Source organism: Eutrigla gurnardus (genome assembly GCF_963514095.1).
Source record: "Eutrigla gurnardus genome assembly, chromosome: 21".
In the NCBI taxonomy this organism is placed as follows: domain Eukaryota; kingdom Metazoa; phylum Chordata; class Actinopteri; order Perciformes; family Triglidae; genus Eutrigla; species Eutrigla gurnardus.
In genome coordinates, this window is record NC_139932.1 from 14644332 (window position 1) to 14662134 (window position 17803).

The 17803-nt window shown below is 46.1% G+C and overlaps 2 protein-coding genes across 2 annotated transcripts; both read left to right on the top strand.

The window, feature by feature from the left end:
* The first annotated feature begins 217 nt into the window (after positions 1–217).
* Positions 218–2544, top strand: LOC311032089 (aldo-keto reductase family 1 member D1-like). Its single transcript, XM_084038708.1, has 8 exons — positions 218–397; positions 508–675; positions 814–930; positions 1033–1110; positions 1383–1505; positions 1719–1994; positions 2090–2172; positions 2263–2544. Exons 1-8 carry the CDS (start codon positions 299–301, stop codon positions 2303–2305), a joined length of 987 nt encoding a protein of 328 aa, XP_083894834.1. The 5' UTR covers positions 218–298; the 3' UTR covers positions 2306–2544.
* A 662-nt stretch (positions 2545–3206) lies between these two features.
* kdm5a (lysine demethylase 5A) lies at positions 3207–16472 on the top strand. Its single transcript, XM_084038703.1, has 29 exons — positions 3207–3942; positions 4045–4418; positions 5308–5385; positions 5724–5846; positions 6067–6237; positions 6602–6781; positions 6953–7031; positions 7124–7215; positions 7318–7476; positions 7588–7707; positions 7852–8010; positions 8281–8462; positions 8551–8713; positions 8812–8931; positions 9035–9229; positions 9321–9502; positions 9619–9743; positions 9829–9979; positions 10138–10258; positions 10385–10740; positions 10844–10982; positions 11078–11257; positions 11451–12011; positions 12130–12288; positions 12525–12653; positions 12749–12896; positions 13037–13257; positions 13344–13820; positions 15439–16472. Exons 2-29 carry the CDS (start codon positions 4272–4274, stop codon positions 15769–15771), a joined length of 5250 nt encoding a protein of 1749 aa, XP_083894829.1. The 5' UTR covers positions 3207–3942; positions 4045–4271; the 3' UTR covers positions 15772–16472.
* Positions 16473–17803: the final 1331 nt, after the last annotated feature.

The window sequence follows — 17803 nt, forward strand, 5'->3', positions numbered from 1 at the left end:
ATAGTCAACCGCGTATTGATTATTGAGCCTCACATTTATTAATGAATCCAAATTAGTCAATGCCGTTCTAAACTGATAAAGGTCGGCTTATCTGTTAGATGTTATTGTCTTTATCACTCTCAGTTAAGGAGTGTGTGTGGGATGATGCTCTTTATACCTGGGAGGAGTCTTGCTCTGGGCAAAGAGCAGTAGGACAAGCCCTATTAACTGTGCCAATTTGTACCATTTAACTGGGTTCTGTGAATGAAGACACACACAGCAGCACTGGGAAAGCTTCTCCTTGACGACACACACTTTGATGAGCATGGACCTGACAGCTGAGAGTCACTCGGTTCCACTGAGTGATGGAAACAGCATACCTTTGATGGGACTGGGAACTTATGGGAATCCCGGCATGGTAAGACACATTATTTAACCAGATTGCTGATAGGACATGAATCAATAAATAGCTGAAATTGTTTGTTGTTCAAAGATATTATACACTCATGATGTGTTTTTCTGTGATAGACCCCTAAAGGAACTACATATGAATCCGTCAAAGTGGCTATTGAGGCAGGGTACAGACACCTTGATGGGGCTTTGGTCTATTTCAATGAACATGAGGTGGGACAAGCCATAAGGGAGAAAATTGCAGATGGAACCGTGAAGAGAGAGGACATATTCTACTGTGGAAAGGTTTGCAAAGTTTGCTCGTCTGCGTGATTGTCTGATAGTGGAGCTGTTTTGGCCTGACAACTTTTCCAATCTGTGGCTACAAAGTGACCGTTACAAGTTTTTGCAACTAATACACAATGTTCTGCACTAATTATACAGCTGTGGAACACGTTCCATCCCCCAGAGCTGGTTCGACCTGCTTTGGAGAGAACATTGAAGACATTACAACTGGATTATGTGGACCTCTATATTGTCGAAATGCCCACCGCCTTCAAGGTATATATGCATTTCATGTCAAATGACACTTTTAGTTAATACTCAAAGCTGTGAGTTACTGCCAAATAATTTCCCCTCACTGAATATTATTATTTTCTGAAGCCAGGAGATACATTTTACCCCAAAGACGAGAATGGGAAGTACATTTACCACGAGACGGATCTCTGTGCAACATGGGAGGTGAGACTTGTTGGTAAATGATTAATGGAGAATGCTGGCTATAACTTAAGACTGAATTGCTACAGGATCAGGAATGTCTTTAATCCACAACCATATTAAATCCAGACTTCTTGCTGTCAATGATCCATGTGTACATATTCTAAATAACAGTGGCCAATCATTATATTTATGTGCTCAAGGTCAGAAATCTAACCTGTCGTTTAAGTTGTGTGTTGAGTGCCTGCAAACGATTGTGTCCAAAGTCTAATTTGTTGCTTTCACATTCTGCACAGGCTTTGGAGGCTTGCAAAGACTCTGGGCTGATAAAATCTCTGGGAGTATCCAACTTCAACAAGAGACAACTGGAGTTGATCCTGAATAAGCCTGGGCTGAAACACAAGCCTGTGTCAAACCAGGTAGACCGGATCATTAAACAACTTTTGGTCTGGAGATGAGACAAATAAAAAAAAAATAAAGCTAGGATTAGACAAATAAAATACACAACGGTAATGCCCTTAAGAAAACTGGCTTGGCACATAAAAACGGAGGAACACAGCAGACGACACACACAAGGAAGAATGTCTTCAGCTACAATGAAACACAAATTGTTTTTGTTTTTTTAAACGCAGGTTGAATGCCATCCCTATTTCACTCAGCCAAAGTTACTTGAGTACTGCAGGCAGAATGACATCGTCATTGTGGGATACAGCCCTTTGGGCACATCCAGAGATCCATCCTGGGTCAATTTAAAATGCCCCCCATTGCTGGAGGACGAGGTCCTGGCATCGATCGCTAAAAAGTATAACAAGACGACGGCACAGGTGGCCTTGAGGTTCAACGTGCAGCGAGGAGTGGTGGTCATCCCGAAGAGCTTCAGCCCTGCTCGCATAAAGGAGAACTTTCAGGTTGGTTTGTATGACATCATTTCAGACGACCATATATATATATATATATAGATGATATGGAATGTGTTGTGATTGATCGATTGTCAACACTGCAGATATTCGACTTCTCTCTTTCTGAGGCTGAGATGAAGACAATTGAGGGGTTGAACAAGAATATTCGTTTTGTAGAGCTACTCATGTGAGTATAGTAGGCTACACACTTTGAGGGATGTTCCGTCTCTGTCATAAATAAACGGTTAATTAATATTTCTCTTTATTGACTCAACAGGTGGTCTGATCACCCGGAGTATCCATTTCACGATGACTACTAGATGCCGCAGATGTGAAGACTTCAATTCAATTTGATAAGAAATAAGCTGCCATGAAACATTTCCGATGAATGATTTACTTTATTGATTAACGTGACTTTATTAAAGCAGACCATAATGTTTTCTATCTTTCATTACACGACTTTGTGATTGATTTAAAGCTGTTCTAGCTACATTTCACAGTCATTTCGGACAACATTCTTTGTGTTGTAATCCCATTTGCCATGCATGAAAATAAATCAATAAAAACATTACATTATATGATAAAGGGTTCCAGATAATATACTTTTAGGCTCTGTGCAGGTACCTGTCTGGTCTATTTATAAGGAATCCTAATTACCAGTTGCAGAGTGACGTAAAACCAGCCGTGCTAAATTGGATCAGTTTCATTGTTATTTTAACAAACGGCTATTTATGAATGTGACGTTTTAAATTGAGCAGCAAATAGCAATTTAGGTCACGTCAAGTTAAACATACAGGCCCCATAGAAGGAATGCTGCGTTAAGGAGGCGCAGGAATTCTGAGTTACGCACCGCGAAAGCTTCCGTCAAAGTGGTTCAAGGCTGTCTAAAAGTATTTTCTTTAAAAAAGATACACAGTTGCCCAAACGTGGCGTCAAGGTAGTAGCCGTACTACTTGGGGTTGTGCAAGTAATGCGACCATAGGTATCCTTAAACACAGCCCGGATGTCATGTTTTAAAAATCCACTCCATTTGACCGATTCCAACACGCAATAGCCGCGATTAATCGGTGTTTCTTTGCACAAGCGGCTTCAGAGTGATTGGGTTTTCAGGCGAGCCCACACGACAAAAACAATGTGGGCTCGCCTCTTACACAACCTGCGAACTCGGAAGTAGTAGAAATCTTTCCGAGGTTCATTGAAGGCACCACAACAGCTATCCAACCTTGCTAGTTGTAGCTAGCTCGTTGGCTAACGCGGATACAAAACACACAGACGACGTTAAATTACACAGAAAGAGACGTCCGGTATAGCAAAGCAAAAGGATTACAGCCCTTTTTCTCCGTGATTCCGACTCACCCATCGAAACCATGGCAGGCTGCCCTGCTAAGTCGACTTTCTCAGCAATGTTAGCTGCGCAATGAGCAGCGGCGGCTAAGATGATTTTAGCCAACTGAATTAGCTTGTATGCTAGTTTCGCCTCAAATGCTTCAATGAATGAGGGTTGTCGCACGGAGTAAAGGCACCAGTCAACAATGTACGCTCGCTAGTAGCCTCGTCCGTGTTGTGGTCCAGCTTGGCTGGATCCTAGCTAACGGATGCACGAAGAAGTGGACGCAAAGAGTTTATTTGAGGGAGCCTGGCGAGCGTGATTACGCTAGCTAATGGACAGTACAAGCTAGCCACGGGACTAAGCCGACCGTGGATAACTTTGTTGGAAATGCACCATCGCGAAGAAATCATGCATTACCCAGGTACACAAGACGTAGCAATAGCAATGCTAGCTTGCGTGACATAACACCTCCGCCAAAAGGATAAAGCGAGGGGTGTTTTTGTTGACAAACTTCTGTTTTTGGGGGGGGGGGCAAGTCATCGTTTGCAGAGTTGATTTATCGTCGAGTTATCGTCTGCCAGGGGAGGATGATGGCGTTTCGGGACTAAACCTGCCCCCGCGTCCCAGGTAGGGAAGTGGTGGTGGTGGACTCCCCTCCCGGCCCCGTTGTTGACGGATGATGGGGGGAAGACATTGATCATTAGCAGCTCCTTTTGTTTTGATTATTAGATTATGATTCGCCATCGCGACAGGGGTTGCCGCCTCACTGAAGTGATCGACGTTTAGCACAAATAAGAAGATGGACACGGAGGAAGTTCCCCAAGACGAAAATGATTGGAAAACAATAATGGACAGTTGAGCACAACTGGGTGCATTTTTACTATTATTTTTTTTTATTATTATTTTAAAATCTAGAATATTAATTTTATAGACTTTCACTGGCACCACACCACATCATGTCTGCGTTCGCCGAGTTCGTCCCCCCTCCAGAATGCCCGGTTTTTGAGCCGAGTTGGGAGGATTTCTCGGACCCTTTAGGATTCATCAACAAGATCCGACCCATTGCAGAGAAAACGGGCATCTGCAAGATCCGACCACCAGAGGTAAAAAATCTCCATTTATTTTAAAAAACATTGAAATTCACATCGGATTAAAGTCGGGTTTGCCCTGTTGTGCTCCTACGTATGTCGTGGCGGTTTACTCGGGCCTGCGTTCATTTTCTTTTTACGATAGGCAACGACAGCACCAGTTGCCATTGCTCCTAATAGAGGTCAAATTAGGCTGAATTTCTACGCGCAAGACTGTATTTATTTCGTACTTCAGCGACCTTTGCTTTACTTTATTGTCCAGAAAAGTTTTTGGAAAAGGCGAAATAAATTTAGTTCCGGTTTCAATCCCTTTGTTTTGTTTTTGTGTGTGTGTGGCTAGCTAAGTTACAGTACGGTGATTGATTACGTTAGCTGCTAAGATGCGACATTGGGCCACATGCAGGCCTGTCGCTGCTGTCAGACCACGAACCCCATATTTATGCCTTTATTATAAACACACACAAGCAACCATCCCAGTACTTTTGCATTTTATAGGACCTTTAACACACGGAGTGGATGCATGTGACTAGTAATCTATTAATAGCCTCCCAGAAGAGACAAACCTTCAAAATAATTGGCAGTATTTATTATAATAATAATATTCATGTAGCACCTTTAAAAACAGCAGCTTACAAAGTGATTTTGAAAGCAAAACAGTGCACATACGGGTCCATACACTTATACATACACATAGACAATAAAATCAAAATAAATAAATAAAAAAAACTTGAACAAATGGGCTCAACTGCACTTTCAGACTGTTATTATTGTGTAATCGTAGTCGTAATTTAATAAGTTCTGCTCATGTTCTTTTTCCTCTTATTTAATTCTGGGTTGCAGTGTTGATGTTGCAATTTTCCTCAATCTTGACGACTTAATAATTAAAATTTTCTTGCCTTATCAGGACTGGCAGCCTCCATTCGCCTGCGATGTTCGCAACTTCCACTTCACTCCTCGGGTGCAAAGACTGAATGAGCTTGAGGTGAGTTTTGCTGAGAAGATGCATCACAACAATAATAGCGGAGGCTCCTGTGAAGGACGCCCCGAGCTTCGCTTTCTGAACACATTTTGATTGAAACATCTGGGAGAAACAAAGACGCTCATCCATGCTAACTACTCCCTTCTACTCCTTTATTATGTTGTTAACATATGTAAAGCAACAGAAGCAGGTCGGCTCCAAGATGGGTTGTCGTAATGTTTTCACAGCATGATCATGTTTCCGTGCAGCCATTCAAACATACATTTGCCTGAGGTGTCCAGTATTCATGGCTGCAGAACATTGGTATCCTGCATTCAGAGTCCTCTCTCCTTCCTCTCCAGGCCCTCACCAGAGTTAAGCTGAACTTTCTGGATCAAATTGCAAAGTTCTGGGAGCTGCAGGGATCCAAGACCCGGTTCCCTCATGTGGAGAGAAAAGTTTTGGACCTCTATCAGCTCAGCAAGGTAAAATTAGATTCATTTAAAAAAAAAAATGTCAATGCTTTTTGAAGATTTTTCCCCATTTTCCCCATTTCTTGACTCTTTGTTTTGCACTTGGCTGTTAAGATTTGATTTTGTTCTTAATGCTAAAAATGCTCATATTGGACACCTGTGCTTGTGCTTGTGTGTGTGTGTGTGTGTGTGTGTGTGTGTGTGTGTGTGTGTGTGTGTGTGTGTGTGTCAGATCGTGTCCTCGGAGGGCGGTTTTGAGACGGCGTGTAAAGAGAAGAGGTGGTCCAAGGTGGCCAGCCGAATGGGCTTCCCAGCTGGGAAAGGCACCGGCTCGCTGCTGCGCACACACTATGAAAGGATCCTTTATCCATACGAACTCTTCCAGTCTGGGGCCACGCTGACTGTGAGTATACTGCTCATTTAACACAGACACCGTCTGGCACAATAGCAATTGAAAAACCAAACCCTAATATGGAAGCTCTGACGCCCATCAACATGTAAAACGCTACTCTTGCATACTGCTCTAGGCATTCAAACTTTTACACATGAGATATACAAAACACATCGTTTTAACTGTTGGAATAAATGGGCATTTTTGGAAGGTACATTGATTTTGTCTGTTCCCAGCGTCCCTCTCAAATTTCAGTCTTGGAACGTTTTATACTATGGGACATTAATCAAACTTTGCCAAAGCAAATCAGACATGTTGTCAACAGGTTTGGGCCTTTTATTTAACTTATTTTCACTCCACTCTTTTATCCAATCAGGGCATCCAGCGGCTATACGAGGAAGGAGATGACGGGGAAGACGTGGATGAGGGAGTTGGTGAGGATGCAGGGGAGGACGAGGATCTAGATGAGGAGGACGAGAAAGACGGGGAGTGTGGTGGGATGCTGACCAAAGATCGGCTTCTGCCTGAACGACGCTCCAGGCGCCTTAAGTCTGAGGTAAATGGAAGAAAAGTTTGTTGTAGATAGGACAGGAGATTTCTACACTCAACACTTTTTTTTTTGGAAAGCTAACCTCAAAAAGTAATAAGCTGTTAGCAAAGTTCCCCTTTCCCAGCTGTTGCAGGATCACTCTGTTTAACAGTCTGCTGCTGTTGTTTTGTTCTCTAGAGGGAGAACAAGGAGCCCAAAGGTCTAAAGATCTTTGGTTCAAATCCTAAAATGGTCGGCTTAGAGATCGTACCAGCTGGTAAGGATCATTTTTGTCCGTCTGGTATTTTTAACACACGGCATAACTGTCAGTATTTCTCTCCTCACACTGCCGCTTTCTGTCTCTCTTAGATGACGGATTCAACAAGAAGCAGCGCCACCTCAAAGCCCAGGCCTTCGCCATTAAAATGAGACCACGCAAGGAGACCCTGGAGGTCAACTTTGTGAGTGGCAGTTCATTGCCTGATGGTTGACATTAACTATATGTTGGGGGAACTCTGGGTTTGAGCATCTTTGTGTGTTTCTGTGGTGATCCCCCTCCCCAGATCGACCTCTACCTCTGCCTGGTGTGTGGACGGGGCGATGAGGAGGACCGGCTCCTGCTCTGTGATGGCTGTGACGACAGCTACCACACTTTCTGCCTGATCCCACCTCTACAGGATGTGCCCAAGGGGGACTGGCGCTGCCCCAAGTGTGTTGCTGAGGTAAGGCGTGGAGGAGGCTTCCTGTTCTTTGTGGTATTATCCTCATTGATAAGAGATTTCGTCAAATTTCGTCAATTTCTTCTGCATCATGTGTTGTCCATCTTCTCACAGGAGTGCAGTAAGCCCAGGGAGGCGTTTGGCTTCGAGCAGGCAGTGAGGGAGTACACCCTCCAGAGCTTCGGAGAAATGGCGGACCACTTCAAGTCTGACTATTTCAACATGCCGGTTCATGTACGTAAAACGGACTCGGCGAGCTAGAATACGTGTGCCGTTAACACGGGTGTCCCTCCACATTCGGGAGGTTAAATGTGTTGCTCAGCATGTTTCCCTGTTGAGGGAGGGCGGGGATTCATTATTTCCCTCTTGTGCTCCCAGATGGTCCCCACGGAGCTGGTGGAGAAAGAGTTCTGGCGCTTGGTCAGCAGCATCGAGGAGGATGTCATCGTGGAGTACGGAGCTGACATCAGCTCCAAGGAAGTGGGCAGCGGGTTTCCTGTCAGGGATGGTAAAAGGAGGCTTCTGGGAGATGAGGAGGTGAGAAGATTTATTACTTTATATTTTCATGAACTGAGAATATGACTTATAAGGTACATATCATGTTGTGCTTCAATATATTTGTTTCACACTTTCTGTCAGAGGTTTGAACCCCACTAAAGTGCTATTGATTGGGATTCATCTGGCCCCTAGAGGCATTATCGTTTCACTTTACTCACCAGACTTCCATCTAAAAGCTTGTTTTGCTCAGTAAGAACAAGACTTCTACCCACAAGTGACAGAAAGCACTCTTGTTTTCTCTCCTATTAGGAGTACGCCAACTCAGGCTGGAACCTGAATAACATGCCAGTGCTGGAGCAGTCGGTGCTCACCCACATCAACGTTGACATCTCGGGTATGAAGGTGCCCTGGCTCTATGTGGGCATGTGTTTCTCCTCGTTCTGCTGGCACATCGAGGACCACTGGAGTTACTCCATCAACTTCCTGCACTGGTGAGACATTATTGCAATTCTGACACATGCGTTTTGGTTATTCTTACCTTATTCTGTTTTAATGTAAATCTATTCTTCTGTTCTCCAGGGGGGAACCCAAGACGTGGTATGGAGTGCCAGCATCTGCAGCAGAGAAGCTGGAGGCCGTAATGAAAAAGTTGGCTCCGGAGCTGTTTGACTCCCAACCTGACCTCCTCCATCAGCTGGTCACCATCATGAACCCCAATGTCCTCATGGAGCATGGTGTCCCTGTATGTAGTCTTGAGTTGGATCTGATGAGATATTTGACATGTGGATCGTGTTTATTATTACTGACATGCATTGCATGTGTGCATATTTTCTCCCTCAGGTGTACAGGACCAATCAGTGTGCAGGGGAGTTTGTGGTGACCTTCCCCAGGGCCTATCACAGTGGCTTCAACCAGGGTTACAACTTTGCAGAGGCTGTTAACTTCTGCACCGCTGATTGGGTGAGGGGAAAAGCAAATACTTCTCTAGATATAAAAATGTTTAAATGTTTTTTTTGTGTGCGTTGATTGCACATATTCATCTTCCACCCATGCCCTTCCTCAGCTACCTATGGGTCGTCAGTGTGTGGCCCATTACCGACGCCTCCACCGCTACTGCGTCTTCTCCCACGAGGAGCTGCTGTGCAAGATGGCTGCCGACCCAGAGAGTCTGGACGTGGAGCTGGCTGCTGCCGTCTTCAAGGAAATGGGGGAAATGATGGAAGAGGAGACAAAACTCAGACGGGCTGTACAAGAAAAAGTAAATGTATTTTTTTGTGTGATTGGTGCCTTTGTGTCCAATTCAAACTTTATTTTGTCAGTGTTTTAAAGTGTTTTCATCTCATCTACAGGGGGTGCTTTCCTCAGAGCAGGAGGTATTTGAACTCCTACCAGACGATGAGCGCCAGTGTCACAAGTGCAAGACGACCTGTTTCCTGTCTGCACTGACCTGCTCCTGCAGCCCTGACCGACTGGTCTGCCTCAACCACGCAGGAGACCTCTGTGACTGTCCACTCGGCAACAAGTGTCTTCGGTAAGAGACCTGATGTTTTGGTTCAGTAGAAACAGCTGCAGAAATATGTATAGCACTAATTTGTTGTGACCACATGCACTTTATGCTCACGTATCCATCTGCATGATATATTTCAGGTATCGCTATGATCTGGAGGAGTTTCCATCAATGTTGTATGGGGTCAAGACCCGGGCTCAGTCTTACGACACCTGGGCAAAGAGGGTCACCGAGGCGTTGGCTGCTGACCAGAAAAACAAGAAAGGTTTGATACTTAAACACTCCTACAGGATTTTGACATTTAGCACATCTCTTTGTGCCATTGCCTGACTGTCTTGCATGTCTCACAGATCTTATTGAGCTCAAGGTTTTGCTGGAGGACGCAGAGGACAGGAAGTATCCTGAGAAAGCTTTGTTCCGTCGCCTGAGGGAGATGGTCAAGGAGGCGGAGACGTGCTCCTCTGTAGCTCAGCTGCTGCTCAGCCGCAAACAGCGGCACAGGTCAGTGGATATACAAAGCCTTAATGGCAATCAACAGAAAAGCAATTTACCGATAACACGGCATGTACAAACGGTTCATTTTCCATTTACAAATCAATGCTGTACCAGCTCGGGTTCAAAGGTAACTAAATTGTCACCTGTTCCATGTATGCCTGCAGCAGCCGTCTGCGCTCTGAGAGCAGCCGTAACCGTACCAAGCTGACGGTGGATGAGCTCAAGGCCTTCGTGGATCAGCTCTACAGGCTGCCCTGCATCATCAGCCAGGCCCGACAAGTCAAAGTGAGTGAATCTCTGCCTTCTCCCTCCTAGAAACCCCCTTCTTTCACCATGAATATGATTTATTGACTGATGAACATCTACCTAGCCCATTTCCTTGACCCCCCAATACTCACCTCCTGTTTCCAGGAGTTATTGGAGAATGTGGAGGACTTCCATGAGCGAGCCCAGGTGGCTCTGTCCGACGAGATGCCCGATTCCTCCAAGCTGCAGGCGCTGTTGGACCTGGGCAGTGGCCTGGACGTAGAGCTACCGGAGCTGCCCCGACTGAAACAGGAGCTACAGCAGGCCCGCTGGCTTGATGAGGTGCGTGTCACCCTGGCCGAGCCCCAACGCGTCACCCTGGAACTAATGAAGAGGTTGATAGACTCCGGGGTGGGCTTGGCTCCGCACCACGCTGTGGAGAAGGCCATGGCCGACCTACAGGAGATCCTCACTGTCTCGGAGCGATGGGAGGATAAGGCCCGTGCTTGCCTGCAGGCCAGGTAAGGTTGCATGTGTTCACACTCATACAAACACATCGCAAACACTTCACACGCACTTTCCTACTTGATCATCCCACGCCCGTTTGTCCTCCAATAACCCCAGGCCTCGACACAGCATGGTGACCTTGGAGAGCATTGTACTGGAAGCTAGGAACATTCCAGCATACCTCCCTAATATCTTAGCCCTCCGAGAGGCCCTACTGAAGGCCAAGGAGTGGACATCTAAGGTGGAAGCCATTCAGGTACTGTCTTAAGTGTACACTACATCATTTAGAAGCCACTTCCATTGCTCTGAAAAGGGCCTCAGATAAAAATGTCCCTCACCTCCCTTCTGCAGATTGGAGGTAGCTATGCTTACCTGGAGCAGCTGGAGAGCCTGCTGGCCAGGGGCCGCTCCATCCCTGTCCGGCTCGATCCACTCACCCAGGTGGAGTCTCAGGTGGCTGCTGCTCGAGCCTGGAGGGAGAGGACAGCTCGCACCTTCCTCAAGAAGAACTCCACATACACACTGCTACAGGTTAAAAAAAAAATGTTGATTTGTTTCTTTCCTCCCTGATGTGTAATTCTTAAATTGAGACTGCATATATCCTGCTGTGTGTGATTAAATATAATTTATTTCCTGTGGAGATCCCATTTTCTCTGTAATATCAAGGTTTGGTGAGTGTGTCTACTTTTCATATTAATATTTTGTTGCTATCATCTGCTGTCAGGTCCTCAGCCCTCGTGTGGACATCGGGGTCTACGGCAACAGCAAGAGCAAGAGGAAACGTGTGAAGGAGCTCATGGAGAAGGAGAGAGGAGGCTTTGACCCCGACGCCCTGAGCGACCTGGAGGAGTCCCTCGAAGAGGTGCAAGAACCTTCCACCGTCGTAGCAGTCTTCAAAGCCAAAGAGCATAAAGAGGTGGAGGCCATCCACTCGCTCCGCGCTGCCAATCTAGCCAAAATGGCCATGGCCGACCGCATCGAGGAGGTGAAGTTCTGCCTGTGTCGAAAGACGGCCAGCGGCTTCATGTTGCAGTGCGAGCTCTGTAAGGACTGGTTCCACGGAGCATGCGTGCCTCTGCCTAAGACGGGAACTCAGAAGAAGACGGGCGTGGGTTGGCAGAGCAATAGCAAAGACTCCAAGTTCCTGTGTCCGCTGTGTCAGCGGTCGAGGAGGCCGAGATTGGAGACCATCCTGTCGCTGTTGGTTTCGCTGCAGAAGCTGCCGGTGCGTCTTCCAGAAGGAGAAGCCCTCCAGTGTTTGACAGAGAGGGCAATGAGCTGGCAGGTAGGCAGGGAATTACTGATTTCTAACTTACAGACATCACCTGTTTTATTTTTGATCATTTCTACGGGTTCCTCCTTCCTACTAAATGCTCATGAACTCATCCTAACTGTCACACCAGGACCAAGCGCGTCAATCTCTGGCCACGGAGGAACTGTCCTCGGCCCTGGCAAAGCTGTCTGTGCTGAGCCAACGCATGGTGGAGCAGGCTGCTAGGGAGAAAACCGAGAAGATCATCAATGCAGAGCTGCAAAAGGCTGCTGCCAACCCGGATCTGCAGGTAATCCTGGTCATCTAAAATGATTTAACATTGTTCTAATTTCTATTCTAATGCAGCACAAAACTCGTGAGACTCTAGGAATCCTGTTTTAAGGTGCAGATTGTAATTGCTTCTACTGGGACTTCATGTGTAAATATGGAAAGCACCAGAAGAGGGCGCTGAAGTGTAAACCATAGTAGACCACAAGACTGGATTGTCATGTGAAGTAGGTCATGTAAGTTTTTGTCCTTCCTCAGGGCCACATCCAGACCTTTCAGCAGTCAGGATTCAGCAGAGCCGCGTCACCTCGCCAGTCCGTGGACTACGATGACGAGGAGACGGACTCAGACGAGGACATCAGGGAGACTTACGGTTATGACATGAAGGTATGTGAGGCAAGTTGTTGAGGTCGCCACTAAGCGTACAATTTTATTTTGTTTTGTTTTGTAATTCTTCCCTGTCGGTGTCCGTCTTGTTGCAGGACCCGGGTGAGGTGAAGCCATACCTGTTCTGTGATGAGGAGATTCCCGTTAAGTCTGAGGAGGTGGTCAGTCACATGTGGCCGACTGCCACGCCCTCCTTCTGCGCCGAGCATGCCTACTCCTCCGCTTCCAAGTCCTGCGTGCAGAGTGAGGCCACATTTACTGACTTACATTACTTATGTCTGCCTACCCAGCATTTGTAAAACAAGATTTCTAGTTTTATTTGGGTCTGATTAAATAATAAATGCAGGCTTTCATCACGTCACACTCAAATTTTTGCATTTCAGACATGGGCACGCCCAGGAAGCAGCCCAGGAAGACCCCTCTGGTACCCCGCAGCCTGGAGCCGCCCGTGCTCGAGCTGTCGCCGCAAGCTAAGGCCCAGCTGGAGGAGCTGATGATGCTGGGAGACCTGCTGGAGGTGTCCCTGGATGAGACCCAGCACATCTGGAGGATCCTGCAGGCCACGCACCCCCCCTCTGAGGAGAGATTCCTGCAAGTCATGGAGGTAGGGAGGTCATCCGTTGTGCAAGTCGCTGATTCTGATGAAATAGAAAATGGCCATCTCATTTCATCTTCCCTTCTGTTCAACAGCCCGACGACTCTCTGATGGACAAGCCTCTGAAGCTCAAGCTTAAAGACTCCGAGAAGAAGAGGAAACGGAAGCTAGAAAGAGCCGAGCACCACCACATGCTGATGGCCGCCGCCGCCGCCGCCAGTGGGGCTACGACAATGGGCGAGATGCGACCAGCCAAGTCCAAAGAGCTGAAAAGGGTGGGTCTGGAACTGGGTCTTGGGGGCAAACCCAAGAAAAAGAAACTCAAGCTCAACCTCGACAAGAATCGGGAGATGAAGCAGCTGGCCAAACGGTTGGCCAAGGAGGAGAAGGAGAGGAAGAGGAAGGAGAAGGCTGCGGCCAAGGCAGAGGCCGTCAGGGAAGGGCTGGAGAAGAGGAAGGAGAAGAAGATTCTGGACATTCCCTCGAAGTACGACTGGTCCGGGGCCGAGGACTCCAACGACGAGAACGCCGTGTGTGCAGCCAAGAACTGCCAGAGACCCTGTAAAGACAAGGTGAGCGTTCTGTGATTTGATTATGAAATATGGCTTTTCCTACAAATGTAAGTCTGACCTTACATTGTCTTGTCAGGAAGTTTGGTTGCAGTAAAAGAGGCACAAAGGGGGAAGTCGTAGATGAATGATGAACACAGCTACAGTTTAGTAATTAACAGAGGTGAAGGCGACAATGTGACTGCTCCTCCTTAAAACGCAAAGCTCTGCATGTTTTTAATATTAATTTTAAACCACGTATTAAGAGGAATTTGAGTAGAGACGATTGAGACAAATGCATGAGTTTCGGAGCGAAAACAAAATATTTAATGTGAACAGAGCAGCGCATCACAATACAGACAGCCACGAAGTTGTTTTATTTATTAATTTGGGAAAATATGCTTATTGACATTCACCTCTCTAGTAATAAACATGTATAAACAACAAATTAATGGGATTCATGGGAGCTACCGGCCGCAGCATATACTCCTCCTGGGTTATGAGTATAAATACTATATATAGACTCTGGGTATTACTATTTCACATGCTCCATGCACACATTTAACCACGAAATCCAGAAAACTGGCCTGAAAATGAAGAGAATCTGAAATGATTGACAATCCACGAACGTAAACTGCGAATTGACTGGTTGGTGGAGGCATACAACCATTCTGTATCGTTTCTGTCATAAAATGTCTCAAGTGCCGACTGACTGAATGAAATCGGATACGCTGCCGTGTTGAGAATGTAGCCGTGCTTGAACCGAGCCATGCTGTCGGGGTCGCGATGTTCACCTGATCAGTTGGATCGTTCTTGACCCTCCGTAGTAACGTCCCCAACACACACACACACAGAAATCTGGATATTTTCATTACAGGATGATAAGCCGTTAAAATACTCAGGTGTCTCCTGGTGAATGACACAGGTTTTTTTTTTGTAGTTGAGTTAATAACGAACATCATGGAACTTTTTTTTGAATATCAACAGCTGATAACAGCACTGGAACACCTTAAAGAGAGTTACACATAACGTATTAACAGGACACACACGCGGCCCTTTTTTCGGAGACGCCGTCGCCGGCCAAGACTGTCCACCGGGTTAACCAGTGGCCAGACTCCGCCCCCTTGTGTGTCGGCAGTGCGGCCAATCGGAGGCGAGGAACTGGTAGGCTTGCTGCTCTGCGGGTAGAGGTGATGACATTTTTGGAAAGGCGCTCTACACTAGATCCACTACACCTGACGTCGGGATGATTAACACTCGTGTGGTTGAGTATTTCCTCAACCGTTTCTTCCTCGCAAACAAAAAAACACTTGAAATCAGAAAACAGAATCACATACAAGGAACTGCCTTGGTGTTCAGTGAAATTTACAAACAATAAAGCAAAGTAGAATTACCCATAATGGAAAAAGAAAAGAAAAACAAGACACTCCGATCATCTACAGTCCATCAGTGTTTGGCCAGTTATGTTTTAGCTTTGTCCTCTTTTACATTAGATCGATCAAACAATGACTGACTTGCTGTTAAAAATTACCCAAGAATCTTGTTTTTCCCTGAAATTTGTGTTTTGCTTGACAAACCATCAACATGTTTGTTTTTTTTCCCATCCTCCTCACGTGTCTTCCTGCGCGCCGCGTCCCTCCAGGTGGACTGGGTGCAGTGTGACGGCGGCTGCGACGAGTGGTTCCACCAGGTGTGCGTGGGCGTGACGTGCGAGATGGCCGAGAACGAGGACTACATCTGCGTGGACTGCACCCGCAAGGCGGCCGGGGGAAGCGGCCTGGTGACCGTGGAGGAGGTGGCGGAGGAGAGCGTGGTCGTGCTGTCGACGTCCATGTGCAGCGTGCAGAGTCTGCCGGCGGCGTCCATCGTGGCCTCGTGGTCTCACCCGCCCCCCGCCGTCCCCCATCATCTAAATCCAGCAGCTTCGCATCAGCAGCAGCAGCAGCAGCAGCAAGAGCCTCAGCAGGGCAGTTAGCGCTAAAAAAAGAAAACCCAGCCTAGGACTGAGTTTGAATACCTCACACAATGAGCATAACACAAAACCTAGTACCCGGGCTAGTGTTTCAACCTCTCAATCTGTAAAACAATAACCCTTTATGAATGAGTTTGGAAGAAGAGGGACGAACCAGAGGGGTTTCCTCTCTAACCTGCCTCGAATCTAGAGCACAAGGAGGAAGAAATCATGCATCCGGAGCACGGAAGAGTCCCGCCGTCTCCGTGTGGCTTCAGCGGTGACACGCTCTCCGAGCGCCGAGATCCGGTGAAAAGGTTGTCCGTACACACACACAAGACTTAGTCCTCCTGTGGCAGTTTTAGGTCTAGAAACATCCACCAGCTACTTCCTGGTCCCCCCCCGCCCTGCCCGCGTCGTCAGTGCTCTTCCTTACAGTCCGACACCCGCTCACTCTAGCTGTTGTCTTCAGTACGAACGGGCGAATACAGAAACGCGTCCCCCAGTTGTGTTTAACCGGACATATCCTGAACGGCTCCCCTTCTGCCCCCGTCAGACAGTTACATCTCAATATGTAGGACTCCAGACTAGGAAACACAAATGGTTGTAATGTAGTGGAATTATTTATAATGTACATACTTTTAAGCAATTAAACAAATGGATTGTGGCTTTTTTTTGTTGTTTTGTTTTCTCACCTTTAATAAACTGTTCCTAGTCAAATGATTGATCGTTGTGATGTTTTTTTCTTGGGTTATAAGAAAGAAAAATGTGGGTTTATGAATCAAATGAAAAATGAAAGTCTTTGTTTTATATTAGAAAGGAAATTAAGAGAAGATCCTGCACAGAAATTTGAGCAAATCTACAATTTGAATGCAATTTTATGGACGCATCATAAAGAATGTAAAACATGCAGCCTTTAAATGAAGATAAATGTAGCTTTGCTGAGATGTCGGGGCGATTGGTCGGTCACATCCTGATGTCTCAACAGTGATTCATGACCATGTCATTGAGAGGTGTTGTAGGTTAATCTTCACATTTCCTGTGCTACTCATTAAGCTCAATTAGGGGAGAGATGTGTTGGCATGTGGAGCTCTGGTATGAAGATGTGCTTGTTAAATCACATTTATTTCCCCCCAGTTGCTTTTTTAACCTTATAAGCATGTAAAACATGCATTATGTGTATGAACTTTTCATTTACATATTTACTTTTTCATTTTGCAATCCTTCATTTTTCAACAAGGACCTGATTTTCCAAGCAAAAAAAAAAAAAAGAAGAATTGTATATGACTTTACACAATATGTAAATATGCAGAAACCCAAGGGTGGGGGCCGTCCCTTCTAACTGCCGAGTCAAATCCGGTGCGAACCGACCTGAGCTGCTTTTGGCCTCCGTCCGAGTCACTCACCTCTGTCACCGTGTGACGGGGGAAAGCTAGAAATATGCAGTGACAAGGGGCTGCAACACGTCAACACAATGACCTGTAATGGCACTTAATTGATTGCGTAACAACAAGTTCTGTCATCTCATACCATTATATGATGGTTTATCGTCCCTCGGTCCGTTGTGTTCACTCTCCTGCCTGAGTGGAGATTATTTAGAGTCAGAACCGCCTTTTAAAATCTTTACAGCATTGCTCATATACTGATTTTGACTGCCCCTCTCCCTCCATCCATCAGCTATGCAGCAACGTTGCTGTGTAATTTATTCAATTGCAGGGAAAACCTTATTATGAGAAGTGAAACTGGGATTTCCTTGCATTGCAGACAGAAAATGCATGGAAATTAAATTATAAATCTTGAGTATTCGTGGCTTCTCTTTCCTGTAAGCATTCAATGGGACACATCATTAATAAATGCTTTTTTTTCATCATTTTTTATTTCATACAGTTACACAACACTGACTGCTCATCCTACCTTGCACTTTATTTTAAGCATAAAGTCACTGCAGGTGGTGTACTTTGGTCTGGGAGGAGGAGGCCAACGGAAAGCTGGAAGGAGGCTGGCCTTAGTTTTGCATTACAAACCCCCACCCCTCTCTCCCTCTTGTTAAATTCCT

What these genes read in the sequence shown, in the direction of transcription:
- kdm5a (XM_084038703.1), top strand. Translation starts at nt 4,272, where the DNA reads ATGTCTGCGTTCGCCGAGTTCGTCCCCCCTCCAGAATGCCCGGTTTTT. An exon ending in CTTAGAGATCGTACCAGCTG is followed by an intron (nt 7,032 to 7,123) that starts GTAAGGATCATT and finishes TGTCTCTCTTAG; the next exon opens with ATGACGGATTCAACAAGAAG. An exon ending in TCATGGAGCATGGTGTCCCT is followed by an intron (nt 8,714 to 8,811) that starts GTATGTAGTCTT and finishes TTTCTCCCTCAG; the next exon opens with GTGTACAGGACCAATCAGTG.
- LOC311032089 (XM_084038708.1), top strand. Translation starts at nt 299, where the DNA reads ATGAGCATGGACCTGACAGCTGAGAGTCACTCGGTTCCACTGAGTGAT. An exon ending in ACATATTCTACTGTGGAAAG is followed by an intron (nt 676 to 813) that starts GTTTGCAAAGTT and finishes CTAATTATACAG; the next exon opens with CTGTGGAACACGTTCCATCC. An exon ending in CGTTTTGTAGAGCTACTCAT is followed by an intron (nt 2,173 to 2,262) that starts GTGAGTATAGTA and finishes TTGACTCAACAG; the next exon opens with GTGGTCTGATCACCCGGAGT.